This window comes from Antechinus flavipes, chromosome 1 (assembly GCF_016432865.1).
Source record: "Antechinus flavipes isolate AdamAnt ecotype Samford, QLD, Australia chromosome 1, AdamAnt_v2, whole genome shotgun sequence".
Taxonomy (NCBI): Eukaryota; Metazoa; Chordata; class Mammalia; order Dasyuromorphia; family Dasyuridae; genus Antechinus; species Antechinus flavipes.
Window position 1 is genome coordinate 151,861,547 of NC_067398.1, and position 24,805 is coordinate 151,886,351.

General features: G+C 35.1%; 1 protein-coding gene across 6 annotated transcripts in view; it reads left to right on the top strand.

The window, feature by feature from the left end:
- MAST4 (microtubule associated serine/threonine kinase family member 4) overlaps positions 1–24,805 on the top strand; it is an 802,919-nt gene that overhangs the window by 598,112 nt on the left and 180,002 nt on the right. For 2 of the 6 annotated variants that reach the window (XM_051991558.1, XM_051991569.1), the window contains exon 1: positions 668–1,094. The exons of the other annotated variants lie outside the window; for them this stretch is intronic. In XM_051991558.1, coding sequence (XP_051847518.1) covers positions 1,003–1,094 — 92 coding nt within the window. In that variant the 5' untranslated portion in view covers positions 668–1,002. Of the gene's footprint in view, positions 1–667; positions 1,095–24,805 lie in introns of those variants that run through there. 6 annotated transcript variants of the gene reach the window in all.

Genomic DNA, 24,805 nt, shown 5'->3' on the forward strand with positions numbered 1-24,805 from the left:
ACCTTTACAGGTGAAATAATGCTTTACCTTGCGTGTCCTGGTAAAATCCGCCCCCCTCCTTTTTGTGGGGAGGATAATCCATTCCTTGTTATAGAGTGGGGAGTTGAAGGAGTAGGAAGATGTCTGAGTGTAACGTGTTATGAGGCTACCACTGTGAGGATAGCAATCCGTCTTCTGAATGCTGTTTCCCATAAATCCCTGCTACTGAGATGTTTGCTTCACAACCTTACAAGCCCAGTTGCTTGTTATGTGAATTCCGTCTTAGGGACATTAAGGAAATTAATCTGTTTCTCGGTACAAAAGTATCTCCTTCCATCTTTATTCCCTCACAGACAGTGGGGTTGGGATGAATGGTACCCGACTTAAATACTGGAGAAGGCTCCTCAAAGATTAGCTGATTTTTTTTTTTTTTTAGGATCTTGCCCCTAAAAGGGAAGAAAAAGAAAAGGTAGAAGGAATTGGCTTTACATTTTTTTTTTTCGTCTCGTTGTTAAAAGGGAAGATGAAGGAAACCCTGGTCTCTGTTCGTGTTCAGATGTGTAGGCTTTTTCTGATAAGCAGCTGCCTGACAGAGAAGACTCAAAATAGTAGTTTTCTCTCCCCCCTCTGAGTAGTCCTGAATGGTATCTGCCAAACAGATGACAAAGTACCTAGGGCTGAATCACATACAGAGACAAGCATTTTCAGCAGAACATAGGGCTCAACTATTGTAATTACTGTTTATAGCTGGCAGTGTGTGAACAGGAGAGGTCAGACCAAAGAGGAAACAAGTTATCGAACCTTAGAGAAAATGCTGTATATTAATTATAGGATCCGAGGGGGACGCGTGCTTCTCATACATGCTCCAAGTTGCTTTTGAGATCACAGTTCGCATTACATTTTCTGTAGAGGGAGTGAGTAGATAATTGGGATTTTTTTTCTTTTTTCCCACCTTTTTTCCCCTCCCCTATTTTGTTTTTTACGGCTTTGAACCTCCAGTGGATCGAAGAAAAAGAGAGAAAAATGGATATGTCTGACCCCAATTTTTGGACTGTCCTCTCAAACTTTACTTTGCCTCATTTGAGGAGTGGAAACAGGCTTCGCCGAACACAAAGGTAAAGCGCTACTGGAGTTTGCCTGGAGAGTGAATGCTTTCGTTTCTGAGGTCCCGATCTCAGTTTTCTTTGCCATGAAGTTTTTAGCTACGGACGCTTTGTTTCCCGAACAGCACTTTAAGAAAGTTTGACAGGCTGCAAGGAAAACATTTATCACTTTAAGTCTTGTACCATCGTTACAGGTTTCATTGTGGGGCTTGATGAGTGTGCTTGTCACAATTGTATTTCTCAGCCTGTGAGATGAATTGTGTGGAGAAAAGAAAGGAGGGAGGAGGGCAGGAGGTTCCTTCTCTGACTGTATGCACCTTTGATCTGATAACGTGTATCCGTTTCACACAACCAGACATCAGGACTTTGGATTCTTTTTGTAGAGGGTTTCAGAAGCGTTCCTAGATCAAATATTTGACCTTTATTTGAAGCAGATGTCCTATATAGGAGAGAGCTCAAGTTTGCCTATTTCATAGTATGCTTAAAGAGGCAGGTCGCCATAACTTTGCCAATTTTTTTTTTTTTTACCAGTTTGCTGACATTTGTTATGAATACAAGGATGGCCTTTTTATTTCATAGCATTTTTATCTTTAAAAGAGTTTTTTTAAAAAAGAGTTGTTGTTTGAGTATTTTTTTCCTAATCAAAGTAAAGCTAATGCCACAGGTAGCAGAAAGTTCCAGCTTAGATAGGTTGCTGATATAAGTTGAGGAAGGAATATTTTGGGTAACTGGGAATTTGGAGGATTTTGTTCTTGCCACAGTTACATACATAGAAGAAAGGTAAAGCTGAAATTTATCCTGCTTTTTGTAGATGTCCCAGTCCAAAGAATTCAAATACAAACAACTTGCTTACATCAAAACTGACACTAAAATAATATTATGTGGCTAAGAAAATAGAGTGTAGGTTAATCAGATTTGAAATTTAGTAAACTCACGCTATCTTGAGTATTCAGTATTCAATTACAGTATTCAGAGTGGACATTTTGTTGGGGTGGGGATGTGCTAGAAGCTGACAGTAAATAAAATATCACTTTATTAATGTACCTGAAACTTTGTACAGCCCAAAGGCAGATTTAACAACACAGGGTATATGGGTGGGGAAGAAAATGCAGTTTGTGATTTTTTTTGTTACACTCTTAGTACTTACTAATACAGGGTCAACTTCAGTACAATTGGATGCTTTATTCTTGTGGAAGGAAAAAAAAAGTCACAAGATGTCCCTGAGAGATTTAAAATCATCATTATCTTTTCAGTGATTCCTAGCACAGCCAGACTGCAGTTCTAAAGCTGTGACTTTTAAATAACATCTCTGTGCTTTTGTCCTTCTGTCATGTAATATTTATAGAGAAGTTTCAACATGTTGATTTTTTTTTTACTTCTGTTTGAGCTGTGCCACTCAAGCATCAAGCTCACTGAGCATCACACTAAATTGTACTGATGCAGGTATAAATTGGAGTTGAGTTGAAGCTACCACTTTTCCAAAAGAAGTAAACTTGGGAGCTTCTTGAATTCTCATTGGACGTGTGCTTTTAATTTATGCTCCATGTTAAACTGCTAGAGTCATAAAACTCTGGGTTTTTTTTGTTTTTTGTTTTTTTTGTTTTTTTGGTTGAATCCAGATTACTGTCAGCAGTCTTCACCTGGCCCCCATTTGTTCAGACTTTGAAGATCAGTAGGCTCTTCACTACCACCTCCTATCCCTGTCATTTACACCTGTTGATAGAGAAGTATCACATTGAGTAAAATAAGTTTCCCTTGAATTCTGGCCATTTGCTTTCTGGTTCTTGGCTTCAAGTAATTCTCACTTGGGATCGGGTCATTCTGATGAGCAGGAGTTTGAAGAGTTTGTGGTGTAGGAAGTACAGTGGATAGAGCACTGGATGTTAAATTAGAAGGACCAGAGATCAAATTCTGTATAATATACTTTTTTGGTATTTCACTTAATATGACTCAGTTTCTTCATCTATAAAATAAGGATCTCTAAAAGCCCTTCCTGCTTTAAATCTATTAATCTATGAAAATGGCTTAATTCTGTGATTGCCCTAGGGGTTTCTAAGAAATTGTATAATTTCTGGTCAGACCTGAGAAACTTAAATAACTATGTGTTAGGTTAAGATGTCGAAAACAGTCTGAAACCTGTGGAATAATCTCAATTCCCCTTTCTCCTACCTCCAGTCTTGACGAAGAAAAGTCAGGTTGACTGGTCTTGATATTCATTGTATATAGTTTAGTCTTCTTGGAATTCTTTGCACTAGGTGTAATCTATAGCTAGAGCTGCTACTTATTGGAATACCTCTCCTTTTATCATTAGGGAGTTGTACCCTTATCTAGCCCTGAATCAAGCCTCAGGGTTTAGATGGAAATTGCCCTGTAGTCTTGTGAATTCATCTTTCTACATGTGGTCATTCAATCATTTGCTCTCATATTTCACTCTTTATGATCCCAGTTGGGGTTTTCTTGGTAAAGATTCTGTAGTAGATTGCCATTTCCTTCTATTTCCTTCTCCACCTCATTTGGCAGATGAGGAACTGAGGCAAATAGTGTCAAGAGTCACATAAATAGTAATTGTCAGGAGCTATATTTGAATTCAGAAAGATAAGTCTTCCTGACTCCAGGCCCTGTGCCACCTAGCTAACAATATAAATGAATGAAAATGCTTGGCACAGTCTCTCTACTTCTAATGAGTAAAGATATCCACAGACTTCTATCCTTTTCATTAGTAAGACTTTTGTGTTAGAACCTACAAATTTTGAGGGTTTTAGCATTTATCGAATTTGGAGGCATCTGTCCTGCTTACTCAAATCTTGCCCCACTGTTTGTTGTTTCATCCTTTTTTCTTATGTCCAACTTTTTATGACCTCTTGTGGATTTTTCTTGGCTAAAATACTGAGGTAGTTTGCCATTTCCTTCTTCAGCCCATTTTTGGGATGAGGTAACTATATAGCAAACAGAGTTAAGTGACTTTCCCATCGCTAGCAAATGTGTGAGGGTGGATTTGAAATCAAGGCCATGCCTGGCATGCTATTCATTGAACTGCCTATGGTTTCTTTCAATGACTTCCCTGATTTCATATGCATTATAATTAATTTTTTATTAGTATATATTTCCAGAAAAATTTAGAGTAGTTCATCTTTTAAACAATGAAAATATATAAGGAGATCTAATACTTTTTTGTCAAAGGCAATCTACAATGTCTCACCTTCCTTAAAATAATTAGTAAGTAAACCCTTAACACACATGAAATGAATTTATATTTTGGCACTCTATATTCAGACTAACTTCCCCAAGTGCTATCCTCCTCTTTTAATATATGTGGCTTATTTCTGCTTCCCTAGTTGTAGCATCTGAAATGATTAACTTGGTAACTTTTTGATAAAGATTAGTCCAAAGTTTTCTAAACCTCTTCTTTCCAGAAGGCCTGTCTCATCCCCAGTGTTCCTTTTCTTTCATTGGCTTAGATATGGTGCCTGTGGATTTGGAGATAGCCTTCTCTAGAGAGCCAACACCCTTCTGTGTATCTTTCCTACCCAGATCTCATTTCTTTCCCAGAATGCTCAGTATCTTTGCCTGACACAACTTTGCATATTGTACTGTCGGCTGATTGCGCCATTTAGTATTGGGACTTTAAGGAATTCCACACATCTTAACCTTTTCCTTAATAAGTACCTGATTCTGACGGCCAACTAAGAGTGAAATGATACTTTGAGTCAATGAGTAAGAACAGGTTTAAGGGAAATGAAAGCTGAAAAGGGGTGAGGAGATGGGGAATATTTAGTTAAGTCAAAAGAATAAGATGTCTTCTTTCTAACTTTAAAATTTTATTACAGTAAGACAACCCTAAAGAACATTTTGTTCTAAGATAACCAGTCAATTCACCTAGCTATCTGGTATGCTAACTTGTCATCTTGTAGACCAAATCATCTCTGTATTTTTAGATATCCCAGATTTCCTCTTCCAGAATTATGTAACAATGAGGTTTCATTCACCATTTAATTTCATTATTACAGGGGCTCTGTTGGGTGGGGCATCAGAACTATTCTAGTCCTTGGAAATGGGAGTTTCAAGATTTGAGTTATCTAAAGTCTGTATTCTTTAAGATTAGACCCTTCAGATTGAGTGGAGTGCCTGAACTTCCTGTCCTTCAGTAGCAAAGATGGTACAGCTTGCTCTTCATGCTCTTTTGATTTTGACTGATGCTGACATTTGAGTTGTTCCCTTGAAACTTCCCATTCTCCACACCCCCCTTCACTGTTTTATCTCAAAGCACTCACATTCCACTGGAAATCAATCTCTCTCTCTCTCTCTCTCTCTCTCTCTCTCTCTCTCTCTCTCTCTCTCTCTCTCTTCTCTCTCTCTCTGTCACTGTCTCTCTGTCTCTCTGTCTCTCCTTTCCCTTTGTACTTTCTCCTCCGCTCTTTCTCTCTTTCTCCTTCCCCTTCACCTCTCAACTGGGTTGGCATTTGCTTTTTCCTACTTTATCCCTCAGGGCAATTTCAGTTCAATAGTTCAGTTGCTACTCTTGGGAGCAGACTTCTTTGGGGATGAATAGAAAAGTGAAGAATGCTAAGTTAGACCAGCAGGTTATTTTCATTAAGAAAATAATCACAACATTAAATAGTTTATTTTATTCTATTTAACTAAATGCTTCCCTTAGTAATATACAGATGACCCATGACACTATATTTTCTCCACACAATTGTATGATTTCTTGTTTGCTCTTAATTATCTTATTATATTCCTTCTATTATAAGATACACTCCTCATAAGCATTGGGCTCATTATGAATCCTATTTTACTAATAAAACATATAGAGTAGTGAAATGTATAGAAAGTTTACTCCTAAGCAAAGGTGTGCTAGATTCAGCTCTTACCAGAGATGTTGTTAAAATTTAAATTATTATTATGAGCATTTACATCTGGGAAATCATCACATGCTACAAATTAGGTTTTGTTTTTTGAATGGATTAAAGAAAATGATGGAGAAAATATTAATAATGTAAATTAAATTTAAAAATGTGTCCTGCATAGATTATTTTTTTCTTCAGACATCCAGATATTAAACATGTACCAAACATGATTGCCTTTAAGCTAGGAATAATACCAATAATAATAAGAGCTAACATTTATATAGCTTTTACTATGTGGCAGGCATTGTGCCAAGCACTTTACAATTATTATTACATTTGAGCTTCACAAAAGGTAGATAGCTTCACAAAAGGTAGGTTATTTTCCCCCATTTTACAAAAGAGGAAGTGGCTGCAAACAGGTTAAGTGACTTGCCCAAGTGTTTACAAAGCTAATTAGTATCTGAGTGTGCATTTGAACTTAGGTATTCCTCACTCTGAACTGGCAATATTTACTGTGCCACATAGTTGCCTTCAAGTTCTAACTATTATAACACTGTCTTTGTGACCTTCGACGAGTTATTTGAACACCTCGTGTTCCAGGTAACTTTCTAACACTAAATTTTAGAGAAGATGCTGACTTAAAATAAATTAGAAGAAATGTCTTCCTCTACTTGGATATCAGTGAAGTCAATCAATTTCTTTTTTCCTATTTGTTCACATGTGGGGCAGCTTCACAGGACATAGTGCAAGGAATAGAGCTTTAAACCTCAAGTGAGGAAGAACATAAGTTCAAGTTTGAGTTCGCTAGTGATTTACCATGACCCTGGGTAAGGCACTTCACCCAGTTTGCCTCAGTTTGCTCATCTATCAGATGACCTGGAAAAGGAAATAAACCACTTCAGTATCTCTGGCAAGAAAATATTGATCTTTTCTGTCTCTTTATAACTAAATTCTTTATGTCCAAGTAGCCTAAAATTTGATTAATGGAGAGGTGATATTTTGAACCCTTCTCTACATAGTTTAATCAATTAGTTCTTCTACAAGCATATTTTGGAACTAAGACCATTTGTTTTTTTTTCTGAGGGTCTTTTTGTTTGGTTGGTTTTGTGTAGCCCTAATAGAGCAGGTACTAATTTGGTTTGATTGATGGATTTCTAAAAGTTGTAACTTACTGCATTAAGTTGTAACTTAAGAAGTTACCCCTAACCAGGCAGCTGGGTCTTAAGAGTGTGTTTAAATATGTTTGTGCTTAAGTGTACTGCCCTGGGGTCAATAACAGACTTTGTTTTCTGAGAGTTAGAAATACCTTGGAGGGCAATCTTCTCAATCTGCACTAGTTAGCACTTCCAGACCCCATCTTGCCCCACTGAGGAATCTGGAATAATATGGATACTTGAATCCTACAGGCTTTAGGATGTTTCATTTTTGTCCACACCGTGCTTTCCTTTCAGCAAAGGCTGTAATGTAGTTGGAAATTCTTCCTTGGTTTTGTTCTTGAATGTCATTCTGTTAGGAATATGGAAAAGAGATTTGGCCAATTTCCCATTGCCTTCCTCCACTCCAGGCCCCCAAGAGTTGACAGTTACTCCCACTCCCTTTTTGATTTCTAGTAATTAAATGCAATAAAATGACTTCATTGCATTGCACTTACTTTCCTGTTTGTGCATCATGGATGATAGTATGAAAAGTGAGATATTCAGCCACACCTCCCTCCCCCCACATATGCCCCCAAATTATATTTCCTTATTTATTGGTGCTATCTTTCCTGTCATCTTTTCCAAATTTGCATCATTTGCAGATCTTCCTAATTTCCCTGTTATTTGCTGTATGCAGTAACTCCAGTATTAACTAACTGCTCCCTCTATCAAAATCTTTGCTCTGAATAGAAGCAACTCCCTCCCAGAATACCCCCTTCCCTAGCTCACTGCCACTCTTTGTTGTATATAGTCTCTGTTAGCTTCTTGGAAATAGGAATAAGTTTTCATCATCTTCATTTCTTGGCTTCCCAAATCTAGCATGTATGTACTTAATAGATTAGGGATGGAGACTAGACCATACCTGTGTTTTCATTGATAAAAGACAGAACTTGAACTTTTTCCGTTCATGACCCTTTTTTGCCCAAGAAATTTTTATTTGACCCCATGTATATAGATATACAACTCAAACATTTATTGATAACAAATTATATTTGCATGACCCCCACATTCAGGTATGAGACCCCGTGTGGGGTCAAGACTTACAGTTTAAAAGGTTTGTTATAAGGAACTTCAGGTGAAGGCACTACTTCTGCCAAGGCAAGCAGAAACCCTTTTTTTTTTTGCTAATTAGAGCCTTAAAGACTTATTTCTCTGTAAGACTTGCCTAGTATCAGTGGGTATAAGAGAAGGGTTGAACCAAGGTCTTCTTGGAGGTTGGCCCCTTAGCCGCTATGGCATATTTCACAGTAGAATATTGTGAATATTAGTAAAATAGGAGCCATGAATATAGTGACTAATAGGTAGTGACCAGATGAATGCATATTCACTTATTTTTCTCATTCAAGTCTTCAGAATGTGCCTGCCAAATAAATTATCCTTACCTTGCTGGTCATGTCAAATTCAGAAAGTTCATTCTTACCTCAGGGCTGTGCCCCTCCCTGCATCTCTGTTCTCATTTCCTCCCACTCCTTGTCTCCATCTCTCTGCTCTGCCTAGGCCTGTTAGCTAAATGCCTCCTTTTATCCCCCATGCTTCTTCATGCTTTAGATCAGATTTTTTGCAGCGAAGACTTTTGCCTAATAGCTGCCTGTCTTGGCCCCTGAGCTTTCCCCTTCTTGAGCTGCCTCCTGAGATTTCTGATATTCCATGATTCTAAGGACTCCCTTTTCCTTGGAAGGAATTCTGAATTCATCCCACTAATATGATCTTCTAGGAAAGGAAGAAAATAATCTAACCTTTAAATGTAACAATCCTCTTGTTGGTTTTTTTGTTTTTTTGTTTTTTTTTTTTTTATCAATCTATCTTTTAGAATCTAAGACTGTAACTGCCTAGGACTGGAGTGCTATTATTGTGTTTATTGCACCTGCCTTTTTGAAGCTCAACAAAACATGAAAAATAACAGGCATATGCACACTTTGGGAAGTGTGCTCGTACTTTCTGGTATGGAACCCACAGTAAGAGCTTATAGGTTTGCTTTACCCCCTAATGCAACCCCTTTGTAGAGAGCAAAAACAAAGACTATATTTCTAAAGGAAATTCATTAGAAACAAACCTTTGGAATCTGAAGAATGCCTCTCCTGGAGAGCATGGGCAGTTCATTGTTGTACCAGGGCAGTACAAAAAAGATTTTTTTTTTTTTAAGCTCTCAAGGGACAGGGTATTGTATTGCTCTTGGGTAAAGTCAGAACATGGTTTGCACATGTTTTTCATAGATTTTGCTAATCCTCTGGCCATGTGTTACATTTTGTGCTTACACCTAGTTACCAGAAACATAAGCAGTATCTTCAAACAGGACCAATGCTTTTATTTGCCTGAAGCATGAAGCCTTCTGTTTCCTGGACTTTATAACTGATAGGTTGTTGGGGGAAAGAGGTCATTTAAGTTCCCATGTGGAAATGACCCAAGACAGAAGCTTGAAGGAATGCTTACTTGTTTCTGATGAATTTAAAAGGTTGGTATTCTCTCCACTGAGATATTATCCTGTCAGAGAGACTGGTCCCATTATCACCATTCCCATTGTTTCTAGTAAGACTGAGGATGGACACAGCAGTTGTAATTTGAATTTTGCTTTTCTATTTTCTAGTGATATTATAGAAATTGAGTAACATGAAAAGATCAATAGCAAATCTAAGTTTTTTTTTTAAATCCTGTGACATTAACTATATTTAATTATAATGTTCTACTAGTGCCAAAACATTCCTGTCTTTCCCCTCATAGAAGTATTAGGAACTACTGGTAGAGAATGAGGTATGTATTATCAAAGGCTAAAACTATGTGAGCTGGTTTTTTAGTTTATTTAATTTTGAACTTAGCAAATACCAAAAAACAAAAAGATTATTTCTACATACCAAGTAGAAAACAAAAAGATAATTTTATATGAAACCATGAATTTCTGTTCTATACAGCTTGTTTTTTAAAATTTATATAATGAACTCAGTACTTTACTTTCAAAATTATCCTTTTTATGCTTTTCTGAATTTCATTCCTTTCTCTCTGCAACTTTTAAAATGTTTTAATAGCTGTTCTCTTTTTCCCCTTAATCTCTATATTCTCATGTCATCAGCTCTGCGTACTCCATCTCCCAATTAAAAACTCAAGAGATTTTTGTAACATCAGCCCAGTCAACCAAAATAACCAAAAAATTTTGCTTTTCTGCTCACTTTTTTCTTCTTTAATTCACATTTCCCAGAATTTTTGAAATCTTTTCTTTCAACATTTCTTATATCCTACTATGTCATATTCACACACTAAAATCTCTTTAATCGTTTCCTAATTGATGGGCATCTATCCCTTACCCTTAGATTTAATTCCTTTACTTTGCTTTATTTTTTTTTTTTTGTAACCCTCCCCATCTTCCTTTTAGGATCAAGAAGTTTGTTTTGTTTGTGACTGCTCTCCCTAATTATTTCCCTCCCAACCCCAATCCCTCCTATCAACACTTGCTTTTAATTTGAATTTATGTATCCAACCACTGTGTGGTTGTCTATTTGAATATGAGTCTGTATGTATGTTCAAACTTCCTTTGCTTAGTTTGGTAAAGAATATCTATTTCTGTATCCATACCTATGTCTATATCTATATGATGCCCACTCCTTCTTCCCTTTTTTTTTCTGTTTATACTCTTTTTACCCCCTTTGATGATGTCTTTATTACTCTTTCATGTTTGCTTTTTTATATTTATATTTATATTACATGTAAAAATACTTTTCAGCATTCATTTTTGTAAGATTTCCAATTCCGATTTTTTTCTTCTTCCCTCATTTACCTCTCTGCTCCCCAAGATAGAAATCTGATATGAGTTTGTGAATACATTTTTATTATAGATCCCACTTATGAGAAATGACAAGCTCTATCTACCCCCTTCTTCTTCCTTCTATACTAGTTTATTCCTTTTACTCTACCTTCTCTTTCCCTTCTAAAAACCCCGAGAATAGCTTATCCAGTCAGTCAACAAACATTTATTAGTACCTCCCACATGCCAAGCATTGTACTAAGTTCTGGGGCTACAAATACAAAAGAAAAAGTCCCTGACATCTGGGAGTTTTTTTCTATCGGGGGAAGAGAAGACAAAATGCATACGGGATGCTAAAAAGTGGAGTGGAGGTACCCAATAAAGGGAACATGGCAGAGAAGTTGGAAAGGCCCAGTATAGTGAAGTCAAGTAAGAAATAAAGAGATGTTCTGAGCACTACTCCCTTTTTAAATAAGGGTTTTGGAATTCATGGCCCTACCTTTCAATATAAGCCACTGAGAGCAGTGATAAAGTGGACCATCAAGGCTAATATAATCTTGCAAGGTGATGGAGTTTTCCAAGCAATGAGCTTCCCAGAGCATGATGGAAAAGTCAGAGATATCTCAAAGTGGTGCAGTCCGGTGAGAATCAAGTCCTCTGTTATTTTTATTTAACACCCTCTCTGTCTTTTGAAGATGTTAAGATTATGAATAGGTGCTTATTACTCTTTGACCTATATTGCTATTTTTTTTTCTGGTAGCCCCCCTTCTTATTTCCTATGGGCTTCTGCGCATTTCAGGGATAGATGAAGTCACTTGATGAAGTTGTTTCTCATTAGATTGATTCTTCATTACTCACATTGATACTATTTTTATGTTTTTCACTGGAGTAAGTAGACAGCCCACCTACCCCAGCAAGAAGTCCAGCAGCTAGTTTTACTTCTGTGGTTATTTATTTTTGTTTAAAAAGGAGGGTTCAATGTTGGGATGGGAAGGGGAGATAGGGGAAAAGAAGGGGTGTCAAAAAGAAATGGCCAATTTAAAAAGCAAAAGAGAGCCTTATAGCTTAAAAAAAAAAATTCTGGCGATGATTTGATAAAAGCAGACCCAGAAAATACAAAGAATTATTTGTTGAAAAGGGGAGAGGGTCAGGGAGCTCAATCCTAGGACAGCAAAATGCTTGAATCAATAAGGGAGGAGAAGGAAAACTGCTTCTGCTGCTATTGTTCCTTATTAAACACCAACAAATGTGTTAGGCACTGTATTCTTCTCAAGGAGCTCACAGTCTCTTTTCAAGAAGTAAGTTTGTCATTAATTTCCAGCTCATTTCATAACCAAGGCACTTATCACATAAACATTTAAATAGTGCCTAATAGTTGTTGGTGCCCTCCATATCTCTAAAGGGTTTCCCTCTCTGTTCCTATATCTGTCTACCAATCATAATTCCTTATGATCCCTTAAATATTCACCTGAAACCTTGATAATAGAACAAGATCACAGATATGTATTTTTGCTATTAGGTACATATATTTATTGGAAAAGGAATATATACCTAAAACAAATTACTGTTTGGGGAAAAAAATATCATCTAGAACTTGTGCTTGATCAGTCATGAGAGCAATAAAAATTAGAAAACCTAATGAGATCATATTTAAAAGATAACCTCTTTTCTTGTCACAATACCTACTTTAGTATAGAAGATAGCATATTTGTTGTCTTTCACTCATTGTCATTCCATTTTCTTAGAGGAATCTCCTAGAGACTTGACTTACTATAAAGAGAAATATATTTACAACTTGGAAAATTGGGTAAAGGACCTAATCTTTTAACTGAAAAATCTGACTAAGCCCTTGTGACAGATAGCAAGGAGCTTCTGGAAATTGTTGCTCTTCCTCTCCCTTCCCTACCTTTTCAAACTTCTTTATTGTGTATTTAGATCACAAATCTCACTGGAGGTTATCTTAAGAGCTCCTGAGTGAATCAGTTGGGTGGAGGGAAACAAGGAGTGGCAGTGTAGGTGAAGGTTTTTGCAAAACCTGGTGCTGTCTCATGGAATCATAAAAATTAGCTTTGCAAGAAACTGATTTCCTTTGTATGGTCTAACGTGCTTATGAGTATTGAGCGCATGACTATTCATTATGGCATACTTCCTTCTCCATGATTCAGTCTTGGTTTAAATGTCTTAGGGCACAGTGATGGGTCATGCCCCTGACAGGCCTTTTAATGCTTCTCTTCATTGACTGTCAGTCTTGCAGTATTGTGCTCATTTTTGTGTTTGTTGACTACTGAACCATAAGGTCGTTTCCAAAGCTTTAGCTTACATGAAAACTGTAAATACCCTTCTAACAGCGAGGTCTCTTAAAGTGCTATATTATATATCCCTTAGCCAAAAATGATATGCCTAGAAAACTGTTGGAGATTTACGCATGAGTAGAGAGGAAAAATGGTATTTGACCAAAGGAGAAAGCTCTGCATTATGACCATTGGTGTAGATAAAAACAAAAACAAAAACAAAAAAACACTAGGAAATAGGGCAAATGAAATCTGTGTTGTTATAAAATAATGGTCATGAGTTACTTGCTGTGTAATGTTATTTCATAAATCTGACTTAGTTGACCTATTGATTTTGGAGATTGGAATAAAATTCCTTGTAGATGCTACTTTCAGCATTTGCTAATCTGAAGAATTTTAATCTAGAACTAAGGACTTTTGCAACTTGAGAGCTTGTTTAATTTTGGATGTTTTAAATACTTTGTGCATATATAAGATTGTTTTTTCCATCCTATACATTGCTTTGGATTTTCTAACCTAGCAGCAGTTATGTAAAGCCACACATTCTTGGAAATCTAGAAGTTTATTATTTTTCATTTTTTAAAAAATGTATCTAACTATAAAAAAAATAAATTAAAAGTTTTGCTAATTTTGTGGCTTATTTCACTTGTCTTACTAAAATTAGTTAGACTCTGTTCCAGTTTCAGAAAGGGACCTACTTTAGATTGCACAGAGTATCTGCCCCTCCCTCTACTACTGGAACCACTTGGGTAATAGTTAGTCTTAAAGTTTTGATGACAAACTTTTTTTTTTTCCATTCAGGAATTGTGATTCTTATATTTGAAAATCTAGTGTTCCAAATTTATGTAGTAGAATTGGTGTAAAAGTCTTTATTATTAACTCAAGTTTAAATTTACCCAGTCTCAGATAGGGAATTCAGTTCAGGAAATAATTAAGTCCCAATGACAGGAAAGACTTCCCCTCTTCAATAAACTCCAATGGTTCCCTGTTACTGCCAGGATAAACTAGAAAATTCTCTGGTTGATGTTCATAACCCTAAACCTGATCACCTCCTTTTTTTCCCAGTAATCTTGCACATTATTCCCTCCCACATATTCTGTGAACCAATGACACTGGTCTTCTTATTGTTCCTATGATAAGACATTCTATCCTGACATTTTCTCTGGCTGAAGTCTCTCACTATTCTCTTTTTCACTTTCAAATTATAGTAAAATCCCATTTCAGCAATCCCCCTTAATGTTTAAAATCTTGCCTTTGTTGTTTGTTTCCACTTTATCCTATCTCTTTATTGGAGTGTAGTTGTTTGTATGTGCCTTCTCCATTACACTGTGGAATACTGCGATATTGTGATCCTTTGAATATTGTTTTGACAGTTTTGTGGTGAAGGGTTTGGGGAAAAGAGGAGATCTTAAATGCAGGGGGGCCAGTTTGGAGACTTACAGTAAACAACTTTTGAGAGGTGATGACCTTAGAGGAGAGGTTACATCAACAGATAGAATGAGAGAAAGATAGGTTGTGTGAAAATCAATGAGCCTTGGCAGTTGAGTAGTTACATAGGATGAACAATTTGAATCTGGGTAACTGAAAAGATGGGATTACCCTTAATAGAATTTGGAGGAGGGACAGATTTAATGAGGAAGGCAAGTTCTATAGATTTCCCTTCTCTGTCATTTTTAGCTAAATTTATTCTTTGAAAACCAGGGTTTATTAATGTATTAAAGGAATAGTTTGTATACACTATTTTTTTTTTAATTTTTAAAACTAGACTAATCTAGGGGAGGGGGTGGGGGGAAGGAGGGGAAAAGTTGGAACAGAAGGTTTGCAAGGGTCATTGATGAAAAATTATCCATGCATATGTTTTGAAAATAAAAAAAAAACTATAATAATAAAAAGATAGACTAAAAACTAGACCCATATACAAATTCATAAGTCCTATTAATAATAGAATCCTTACTTTAGTATCTCATTTGATAACTTACCAAATACTTTCACACATAGCATTTCATGAGATCTTCACCATAATCTTGTAAAGTCATCAGGGCAATCCTATCCTCTTCAAGTATAAAGTACAAACAACAATGATAGGCTTTTGTCAACCAATCCTATTTTACAGATGAGATTTAGAGAAGTCTTGGTTCATGTCACAAAATAGAGAACAACAGATTTTGAACTAGATACTAGGTTGGCAATATTGAATTTTAAATCATCCTGTTAAAAGATGGACTTTTTATTTTGAATTGTTTAGTGATTTATCATCCCTTGGTGATTTCTTGAGTAATTTTTCACATCAAACTAGAGTATTTGTGTCATTTCCATCTTTTCACCCCAGATCAGGCTACTTTTGTTGGTTAGAGAGACAGATGTTGGATTTAACTGCCACCTGATAGATGTCAGTGTGAGGAAACACTTTGGCACAATTCCCAGAAAACATGGACATATAGTATTTCTCAACTGCGGTACACCAGAGTGAGTTCCAGAGTAATCATCCCTGTGGAAAAGAGTTCCAATATTCTCAACTCTCTGGTTTCTGGCACTGAATGATAAGTTCAGAAACATTGTACAGATGCCAGGGTAAATATATATGCCCTTTCCCCTCTCTTTCAGCTAGCAGTCTTCATCTCTAAATAATTGTTTAGGAATTAAGGAAAATCGTCATGGCCTATTGTTCTGGAAAGATTATGGTCATTATTTTAAGATGCATTGGTTGTTCCCATGTAAGTGACATGTTGAGTCTGGTGATTAGAAAGCAAAGGTTGGTTCAGTTTCTTTATCCCTCCCATTCTTGTACCCACTTGAATGTGCACAGACAGGCAGTGGCTTGTAGCTGATCCTTCCGCAGTTTAACACACTGGATTTAAGTTCTCTTTAATGGGGAAACCGGTTGGTTTCTGTTTAGAAGGGTTTCAGGGACTAGCATTTGGAGGATTTATTTGGGAGTTCCCAGTTGTATATAATTCTTTAAATACCACTAAAGGCATTATTTCAAATTAGGAAAAATTCTCCAGTTGTGTTGACCTTAAGTTATAAACCCAGTTATCTTAGAGTGTTTTAAGGATTAGAATAGGAAATTGTAGATTCTATTCTGTAGGCACTAAATTTCTTAGTTTCCATTTTTTTCCTTTTTTCCCTTTCTGTTTTTTAGAAGAGTCAGAGAAGTTCAAGATGGCCAGTAGTTCAGTAAAAAGAGGAAGAATAGACTAGTCAGTCAGTCTTAGAATCAATCAGAATTAGCTGTATTTCAAAGTTGTTTGGAGAGAACAGTTTTATACACACATACATAAACATACACATATATATTTATATAGAGATCTTTATGTTAAATTTTTGCAGTATTTGAAAAGTGATCATCAAAATCAATTATCAGCCACTAAATAATTTATTAATACTAACATAGTAGATAGTTTTTAAAAAGTTTTAAATTTTTATTTGAGTAATTTTTTTAGTTATTAATATTTTTGGTGCTTTAAGCTTTACAGAAAGATTGTATTAAATTTTGTTGATCCCAGTCACAGAATTTGTAACTATAGACACATGTGTGTAATATATTTTCATATATAATACATGCACATATACTATATATCAGTCTATACACATACACACACATATTCTATACAGTTAGACTATTTGAGAAATGGAAAGGATTGTGAATTTTAGAATCCAGTGAAATAAATTTTTATTGTATTTGTCTCTGAAGGATATCTGCTGGGTCCCCCCTTGAGATTAAGAACCATATGCAATTTTTTTTTTTTTTTTACAAATATCTGGGTTTTAAAACTTCTTTTCATTTGAATTAACACAAATTAGGGCAGTATCTCTGTCAAGAAAACCCCAGTTGGTATCACAAAGTCAGACATAAACTGAAACAACTGAATTACAACAGTTTAAAAACTTGTAATTGGCCATTATAAGTATATCTTAATTTGAGTAAAACTTATTTATGACCAGTATTTTAATAACTCTTAATTTCATTGGTATAGGTATTTCATCCACTAAGATAAATTTCAGCCTCCATCTGTATTTTAGTAGGTGATACTTCCTGAATTCTTCCTTTCTCCCCCAAAAGTGGCCAACTATCTGGTTATAAGACTATTTGAACTTAACAAGTTTACTTTATTCTAGACAAAATGCAGCTGGAGCACTTTGTCTAGGCACTATGTTTTCAAGTGGAATATAAACAAGTTGGAGAGGCTAGAGAAGAAACTAAGTGAGATATTGAAGGAACTGAAACCCTTACCTTGTATAAAGATTGATTTAAAGGAGTTAGAAATATTTATTCTGAAAAAAGCTGGTAAAATGTGCAGGGGAGGGGAAGGAAGTGTAATTAGATTCTTTAAATACTTGTTCCATGTGTACTATGTGGAAGAAGAATAGACAAAATCAGGTCTGTTACCAGACTAATTCTCAAGCTCCTGATTGAAACCACTAAAGCTATGTGCTCCTAGCTGAACTTTTAAGAACCCCAAATCACCTCTTACCCACAGCACAGCATTGGAATGGGGCTTTAGTGGAATGATAAGTATATGGTTTCTGGAAAAACTTGCATTTATTCAAGAGATAAAGTTGAGATTGCCTATTTCATTTATGAAAAAAAAATGCATCCAAGATTCCTTTAAATTCCAACCTCTGCTAATCTCAATAGAAAGTTACTCATTATATAGACATTTAATTTACCCATCTTCTTAAGAACTTGATTAGTGTCAGGCAATGTATATCAACCCTTGATCTTTTTCAATATATATTAATGACCTGGACAAAGACATTCTTTGCTTTTGAAAACCAATGATGTCATGGAGTGATGTCTTAACTTGTGCATGACATGGAGCTTAATAGTTAACATGTTAAAAAACATCTCAGTAAACCAGATGGATAAGTTGAGATTCATTAGAGATAAATTTAAGGTCCTGTATTTAAGTTCCAGAAATCACTTACGTGAGTACAGTCCAGCATCGGGGGGAGGTACTATGACAGTTATACTCATTCATAGGCAGAATACTTCTAGAGTCTTAGTGTAATATATGTAAGGAGAGTAATTGAGCAGTTGAAAAATATAGAGAACAGAGTGACCAAGAAGTTGAGGGGGACTGTGCCACAGTGCCTGGCATATAGTCAGTGTTTAATAAGTGCTTGTTGGCTTGACTCAAAGTCATCCCGTGAAGATTGATTTGAAGAAGCTGGAGATTCATGTCCCAAAGAAGAAATGACTTTGTAGAAGAATATTAATAGATTTTTCACATTTTAAAGTGAGTTACATGGAAGATGAATTAGATTTTTTTTTCCAGGGGACATCATTGGAAATCAGAGGCAGGGGGAAACGCTGTGGCTCAATATAAGGAAGTCAGTTCTAAAAATTAGAACTGTTTATAAGTGAAATAGACCCCTTCCTTATTATGCTGAAATAACCAGCACTGAAATCTAAAAGTGGAAACTGGGATGACCAGTTTCTGTGAATATTTTAGATTTCATGCTTCAGGTAGTGATTTGTTTTGTTTACTTCTGAAGTCCTTTTCAACTCCCAGATCTTATTAACTTAAGTTACCCTTATGATTATGAAGGAATCTTTTTATGAATGAGAATATTTATTCTTTTTTCTTCATTTCTCACTTTAAATACTACCTTAAAAGTTCTGGTGCTAACTCAGTAGATTCAAATCACCACCATCCCCATGGGCTTAAATTCAAAATTTCAAGTATCCAAATTGTATCCCCAAAGTATTTGAGCTGTCTTGCCAGATGGCAACCCAATTAATATGTTTTTGCAAGGTGAAGAAATGTTTTTTCATGGGGGAACAATGAGTTCCATCTGCTGAAATTTCTCTTTTCTTCCTTCTCACCCTTTGGGAAAATCATCATTTACTTATTGGAAATAAAGTAAAACACTTTTCCCCTATCCTTATATAATGATGTTTGAGAAATACATTTAATGACTTCTTTTTAATATATGTGGAAAAATCTTGAAGAGGTTTATAAAATAGATTAAACTTTATGAATATTTATCTTACATATAGACTATGACATTGATTTCTTTGTAGTCACAGATTATTTTTCTGAAAGATACACATATAAAAACATATTAGGAAATGGGTTTAAAAATTCCTTTATTTATGCATCCTTCTTAAAACTATTAATTTTGGTCCCCAGTTGGATTAGGAGAAGGTAAGTAGAGGACTGAACTAAAAGTACTTAGTATTAAGAATGTTGGAGGAAGATAAACTTGCACAAGGAAGAGGATTTAGGTTTGATATAAGTTTTAAAAAATTCAATAATTAGAGGTGTCCAGAGGTGAAGTGGATTACCTCAGAAGGTAGTAGGTTACCCATTATTTGAAGTCTTCAGGCAAAGGCTAAAAATATTTTTTTCCGATATGATTTATAGTAGAAGCTTCTGAAATTGCTCTCATCTCCAAAGTTCTGTGAATACTTCAAGAGGTCCATAATTTATTTTGCCCATGTCAATTCTCTCTCTACCAAGACAGACCATTATCCCTTTTTCTTTTAATAGATGGACCTCATGAGTTGCCATTACTAATTTTCTACAATGCACCTCTTTAAATTGAGTTAGGCTAACTTTCATATAGTGGATACCCAATCTCTCCAACATCCATAGTCAAAAGCTTTCCTAGGTTGGTTCGAATTTGCTAGGGCTTGACTTCTACTAGGTCAATACCATCTAGGGATATTGGCTTCCACTGACAAGAGACAATAGTGTCTCGCTCCTTAAAATAGTTTCTTCTGTCTTTCACTATTACGCTAGGCCACTAGGAGACTCATCCATTTAATAGACAGTAGTGAGGTAGGGAGGAGGAGATGTGTATCATCCCAAGTTGAAATTTAGCTTAGAAACAATGAAATTTGAAGGTTGAAGTCTAGAATGCTTTCAGAACTTTTTATTTCAGAACCAATAGCAGTATTTTGTAGGCTGAACTGAGATCCTAACTTCAATATGTAACTTTTTATGCAAGAAAATTATATCACATAATTACTGTCATCATTGCTGCAGTTTGAGGTCACATAACATAAACTTTGCAACAAACTGTCTTTCATAGCACATTCCCTGAAAAACCATTTCTTTTATTAACAGAAAAGAATTTGTTCCTAATTTTGCATGACAGTATTGTATGAATGTTGACTGTTAAATCTGACCAAGTTATGCTGTTCCCTCTTTACAATAATTTTGTTGAACTTTTTAATCAACATTGTAAATGCTTTTCTTTTAGTACTTCACTTGCTAACTTTATATATCTTTCTGTATTTCTCTGAATTGTCCATATTCATTCCTTATATTGCAGTAACATTCTATTATATTAATGTATCATGAATATTAATCCATTTTCACATTTTGTTTTCATCTTTTTTCTTATAAGTAATGCTACTATGAACATTTTTTACATGGGTTCCTATTTTGTTTATTCTTGGGATATAGTCCTAATAATGGAATCTCTGATTCAGAAAATATGAGCAGCTTAGTAAATTTTCTTGTATAATTCTAAAATGCTTTCCAGAATGGTTAAACCAAGCAGTTCCTCCAATAGTTTTGGGTGTTTTTGTTTGATTTGTTTTGTTTCTGCTAATTTAATGAGTGTGAGGGGATATCTTTGGATTGTTTCATTGTCTAACATCTTTTTTTTTTTTTTTTAATTATCAATACATGCCTTTCTAGTGGCCTGTATATATAGGTAGAGTTCATTTCTAGCATGTGGAACATTATTACAGTCTTGAGTTAGAGTGAAGTCTAGAGTGAAGTTTTTGTATGCTCAGAGTTTAAGCTGTCACCTAAATTCATAAATATAATAATGTAATTATCATGACTTTCCTTTAATATCATGGATGTAGTTAGAAATGGAATTTATTTTCCCTAAACTTGCCCCAGTTATCAGTATCAAGATTGCTACAGAGCACCATTTCTGCGAACATTTCTGAAGAATGTGGTTCTAATTCAATTGTACTTCGTGCTGGCTGTTATAGAAACTTTTTGAAGCAACTTCCTACAATTTGGAATTTTAAAAAGTATTCAATAAACAAAAATTATCATTGTGAGTTACAGAAATCTTACTTTAAAAAACAGATTCTTCCCTCTCACCCAAGTAATTTTTTTCAGATTTTTTTTTCCTTTTTTGCAGGTGATAATCTGGCTTTGTACTTTGAAGTTTTGGTTGTCCATAGGTTTATTTTAGACTTTTATCAAGGAATAACCTGCTTTCCTAAACTTACTATGTATAATTATCCAGTTATATAACATTCATTTCACATAAAATAATGTCATAATTTGGTTTGATTATGGTAAAATTACCAAGATTTTAAAAATTGCTATTATATGGGACCATTTCCAAAGTAGGTCACCTTTCTAAAACCTATGTAAAAATGATGTAATTAAAGAAAATGGGCTGGGGGGAGAAGGAAAATAGTAACAGGCTATGTCCGGATTTTATCACAATAGAACTTTATATTTAGAAATAGTTCTTATTCTTTATCAGTTCAGTGAAAAGAAGCTTTTACACAGTTCTAAAGCAGTTATGTTTTCATTGTATTTTTTTATTTTTAAAGTGATGGTATAAATTCATTTAATGTGTTTTAGAATAAAATAAGAATTATCTGAAGTGTGGGGAAGTAAATGTTAAGAGTATGCCTTTATTTATAGATAAGAACACATACTGTATGATCTTGGGTAAATCACTTAACCTATATTTTTCCTCTAAAAATGAGGATCTCCTACTGGAAACCTTGTGTAATACCTTCCAGCATATCCCCACAGGAATTTCTTAGGATGTTTCAAACTCTATTTTTCTAACATGAAGCCCTAGTACATTATGTCTACATTGTTAATTTGCTGTTATTAGTTTTCTTTAGCAAAAAGATGGCTCTTGGTAGTTGGATCTCCAGATTTTACTGTGGAAGGAACAAAACACAAACTTTAGAAAACAAAGATTCCTTTTAAGCAACTTTTGTGCAGGGTGAAAGTGATAGTCACAATTTCAAATAGATCTTGGCGTTTTACTGGTTCTCTGTTATTGTTTTTGTTTTTGGTTTTTTGCAGCTTTTTATATAAGTCTCAGAAGTAGAATAGGAATAAACAATCCTCCTCACCAAATTTTATGTAAAATATGAACCAAAGCTAAATACAAATTGCCATTAATGCACACACTAGTTTTTGCTCTTGCCGAGTTTTAGAACTGCCTGTCTAAAATGTAATGATCTGATTTCTGTGTCTAAAACAATATTCAATCCCTATAATATGACATTGGGTAGCCATCTTTTTCTTTCAGATGAATTTAATATTTTTTTTTCCTTCTCAAAGCTCCAGCCTTTGACAGATTTATAAACTGATGAAGACAAATAGCTAGCCCTCTTGTTAGTGACTTTATAATTAGGGAATATAAATCCAGTGACTTGAAAACACATCTTGTTGCTTAAAACAGAAAAAGTTGATATCAGAACTGAATTGAATGAAAACTGGTAAGAATTGTGTGTAAACAGTTTCTCCTACCACCTCCAGTTTATATCAGACTTTAAGTACCTGTACTCTACTCTAATTTGATTCAAGTCCTATAAGTGAACTAGGCCAAGGAAAAATTTGCAGGGAGTCTATGAGGGGAAAAACAGAATTAAGAGATTCCCTACAGCAGACCTGACATATAGTGGCTATGTCCTTAAGCACCTTTCCCCAATGAATAGAGCCAGCTAACCTTTAGCAGAGTTTGTGTACTGAAAGGCTTGCTGAAACACCAATTTGACCTCTAAAGACAATAATGATAGCATCTCTTTAAAAGGAATCCATGTATCCTACTTCAGCCCAGAGTTCTTTTACAAGACTGACTAGTGTTTCTTTTATTACTTCCACAGCCCCTTTGGGATTCTCTAGTTAACCAATAAATGGAAAGTGTAGTCACTCAGTTCTAGGCTTTTACTCAGGGAGGGAGAAAAGAAGTAGAGGTGAGTGACTAGCGAGGGTGATACTTAGGGATGTTTGCAGTAATCTACTCATAAAGTTTTAAAAACAAATAATAAACCTTGGGAATTATACCAGGTGTAACATAATGGTACTGACTCTTGTCCTGCCTTTTAGTAACATAGAACATGTCTTTATGCATTTCATGGAACATGAACCATTTGTTCATGTGACAAACCATTTGGTTCTGTGTTGGTTCTGTGATTGTTGGTTCTGTGAACAGTAGGATCACTATTTCTGGGTGCCTATCCCTAAAACATCATTTAAGATTGATGGTGCCTCGGAAAGACCAAGATTTTCAATTGAATCACAACCAAAATATAAAACTACAGAATTAAGAAACAGTCCTTTTTGCTTAAATACATTTAATGCATCTCGTTTTCTAGAGAAATTTATTTATATTACAAAAGTATTCTGATACTGAATTAATAACACAATTATTGCCAAATCATTTTTCTCTTATTACTGGTCATATTTAGGTAAAGTCACTGTTTCATAAACTTTTGTTGACATTTGTCACCACCATACTATTGCCTCCTTTTTTGACCAGTCCTTTTGCCTACATTTCCCCTACAAGCTTCATTCCCATGGGTAAAGATTCTGAAATACATTATCCAAAAGAGTTTTGGAAATTCTCTCCTGGAAAAGATTTACAAACTCATCTGGAATAGGTTAAGTACAGTTGTTTATCCTAAGGTAAATAAATGGATGAAATCCTTGTTTTCCAACTTCTTAATGCTGGGCCTTGTTTGGAAATTTCAAAGGGTATTGCTGTACACTTAGAGGTAACAGCTATGAAAGAAGAATCCCCTAACTTTCATACCCACTAATCATTGTATTTACTATGTCTGGGAAATAAGAATTAGCTAGAACCCTGCTTGCCTAGAGAGCCTGGTTAAATTTGAATGAGATAGGTCTGTTCTGATAGAAGTAGCACTAGACTGAGATTGGGGGGAAAAAAAAAACTTGAAAAAAAAAACAATTCTGATTCAGTCATTAGCTTGCTCTGTGATATTGGCAAGTCACCTTACCTTTGCTTTCCTACATATTAATTAAAAATTTAGAAAATATGAGTGTAATTCTAAATTATTTTGAATTTTTTTCTTAATTCAGGGAATGCTTTGAGCACTTTATGTTTATCCTCAATATTTAGACTCTATCTTTTATCAGTCATGTAGCTATATACAAGTCCCTTCACCTCCCAAAGCCTCAGTTCCCACATCTATAAATTGACAGAGTTGATTTCAGTGATCTGTGATGCTTTTTCTAATTTAAGAATTCCATGACACATCATGACATCCTAAGTAAGAAACATTAGTGATCCTTAGAAATTCCCATGAATCTTTGGATTGACTCTCCTTAATTAAAAGTTGCCATGTGTGTATAATACCAATGAGTAGGATGTTGGAAAAATACATCATGTACTACAGTACTAACTCATCTACAAGCTTGAATTGTATTATCCATCTGGAATAGAAAGCTTTCAAATATTTTTTTTTTAAGTTAAGCTATAAGCACAGAGTACTTTCCATTAGTGAATGTTGAACCTTTTTTCTTTCTCCTAATCCATAAATGCTTTAGCAAGAGCTTATAAGTGTTGTTCAAATCAGTGAAGTGAACAGAATTTATCTTAGCCATTTTATAAGAGATTTGATATACCTCCCCTTTGCCCATTCTCTTAGATTTTAAAGTGAAAAACAAGGAAACATGAGAAG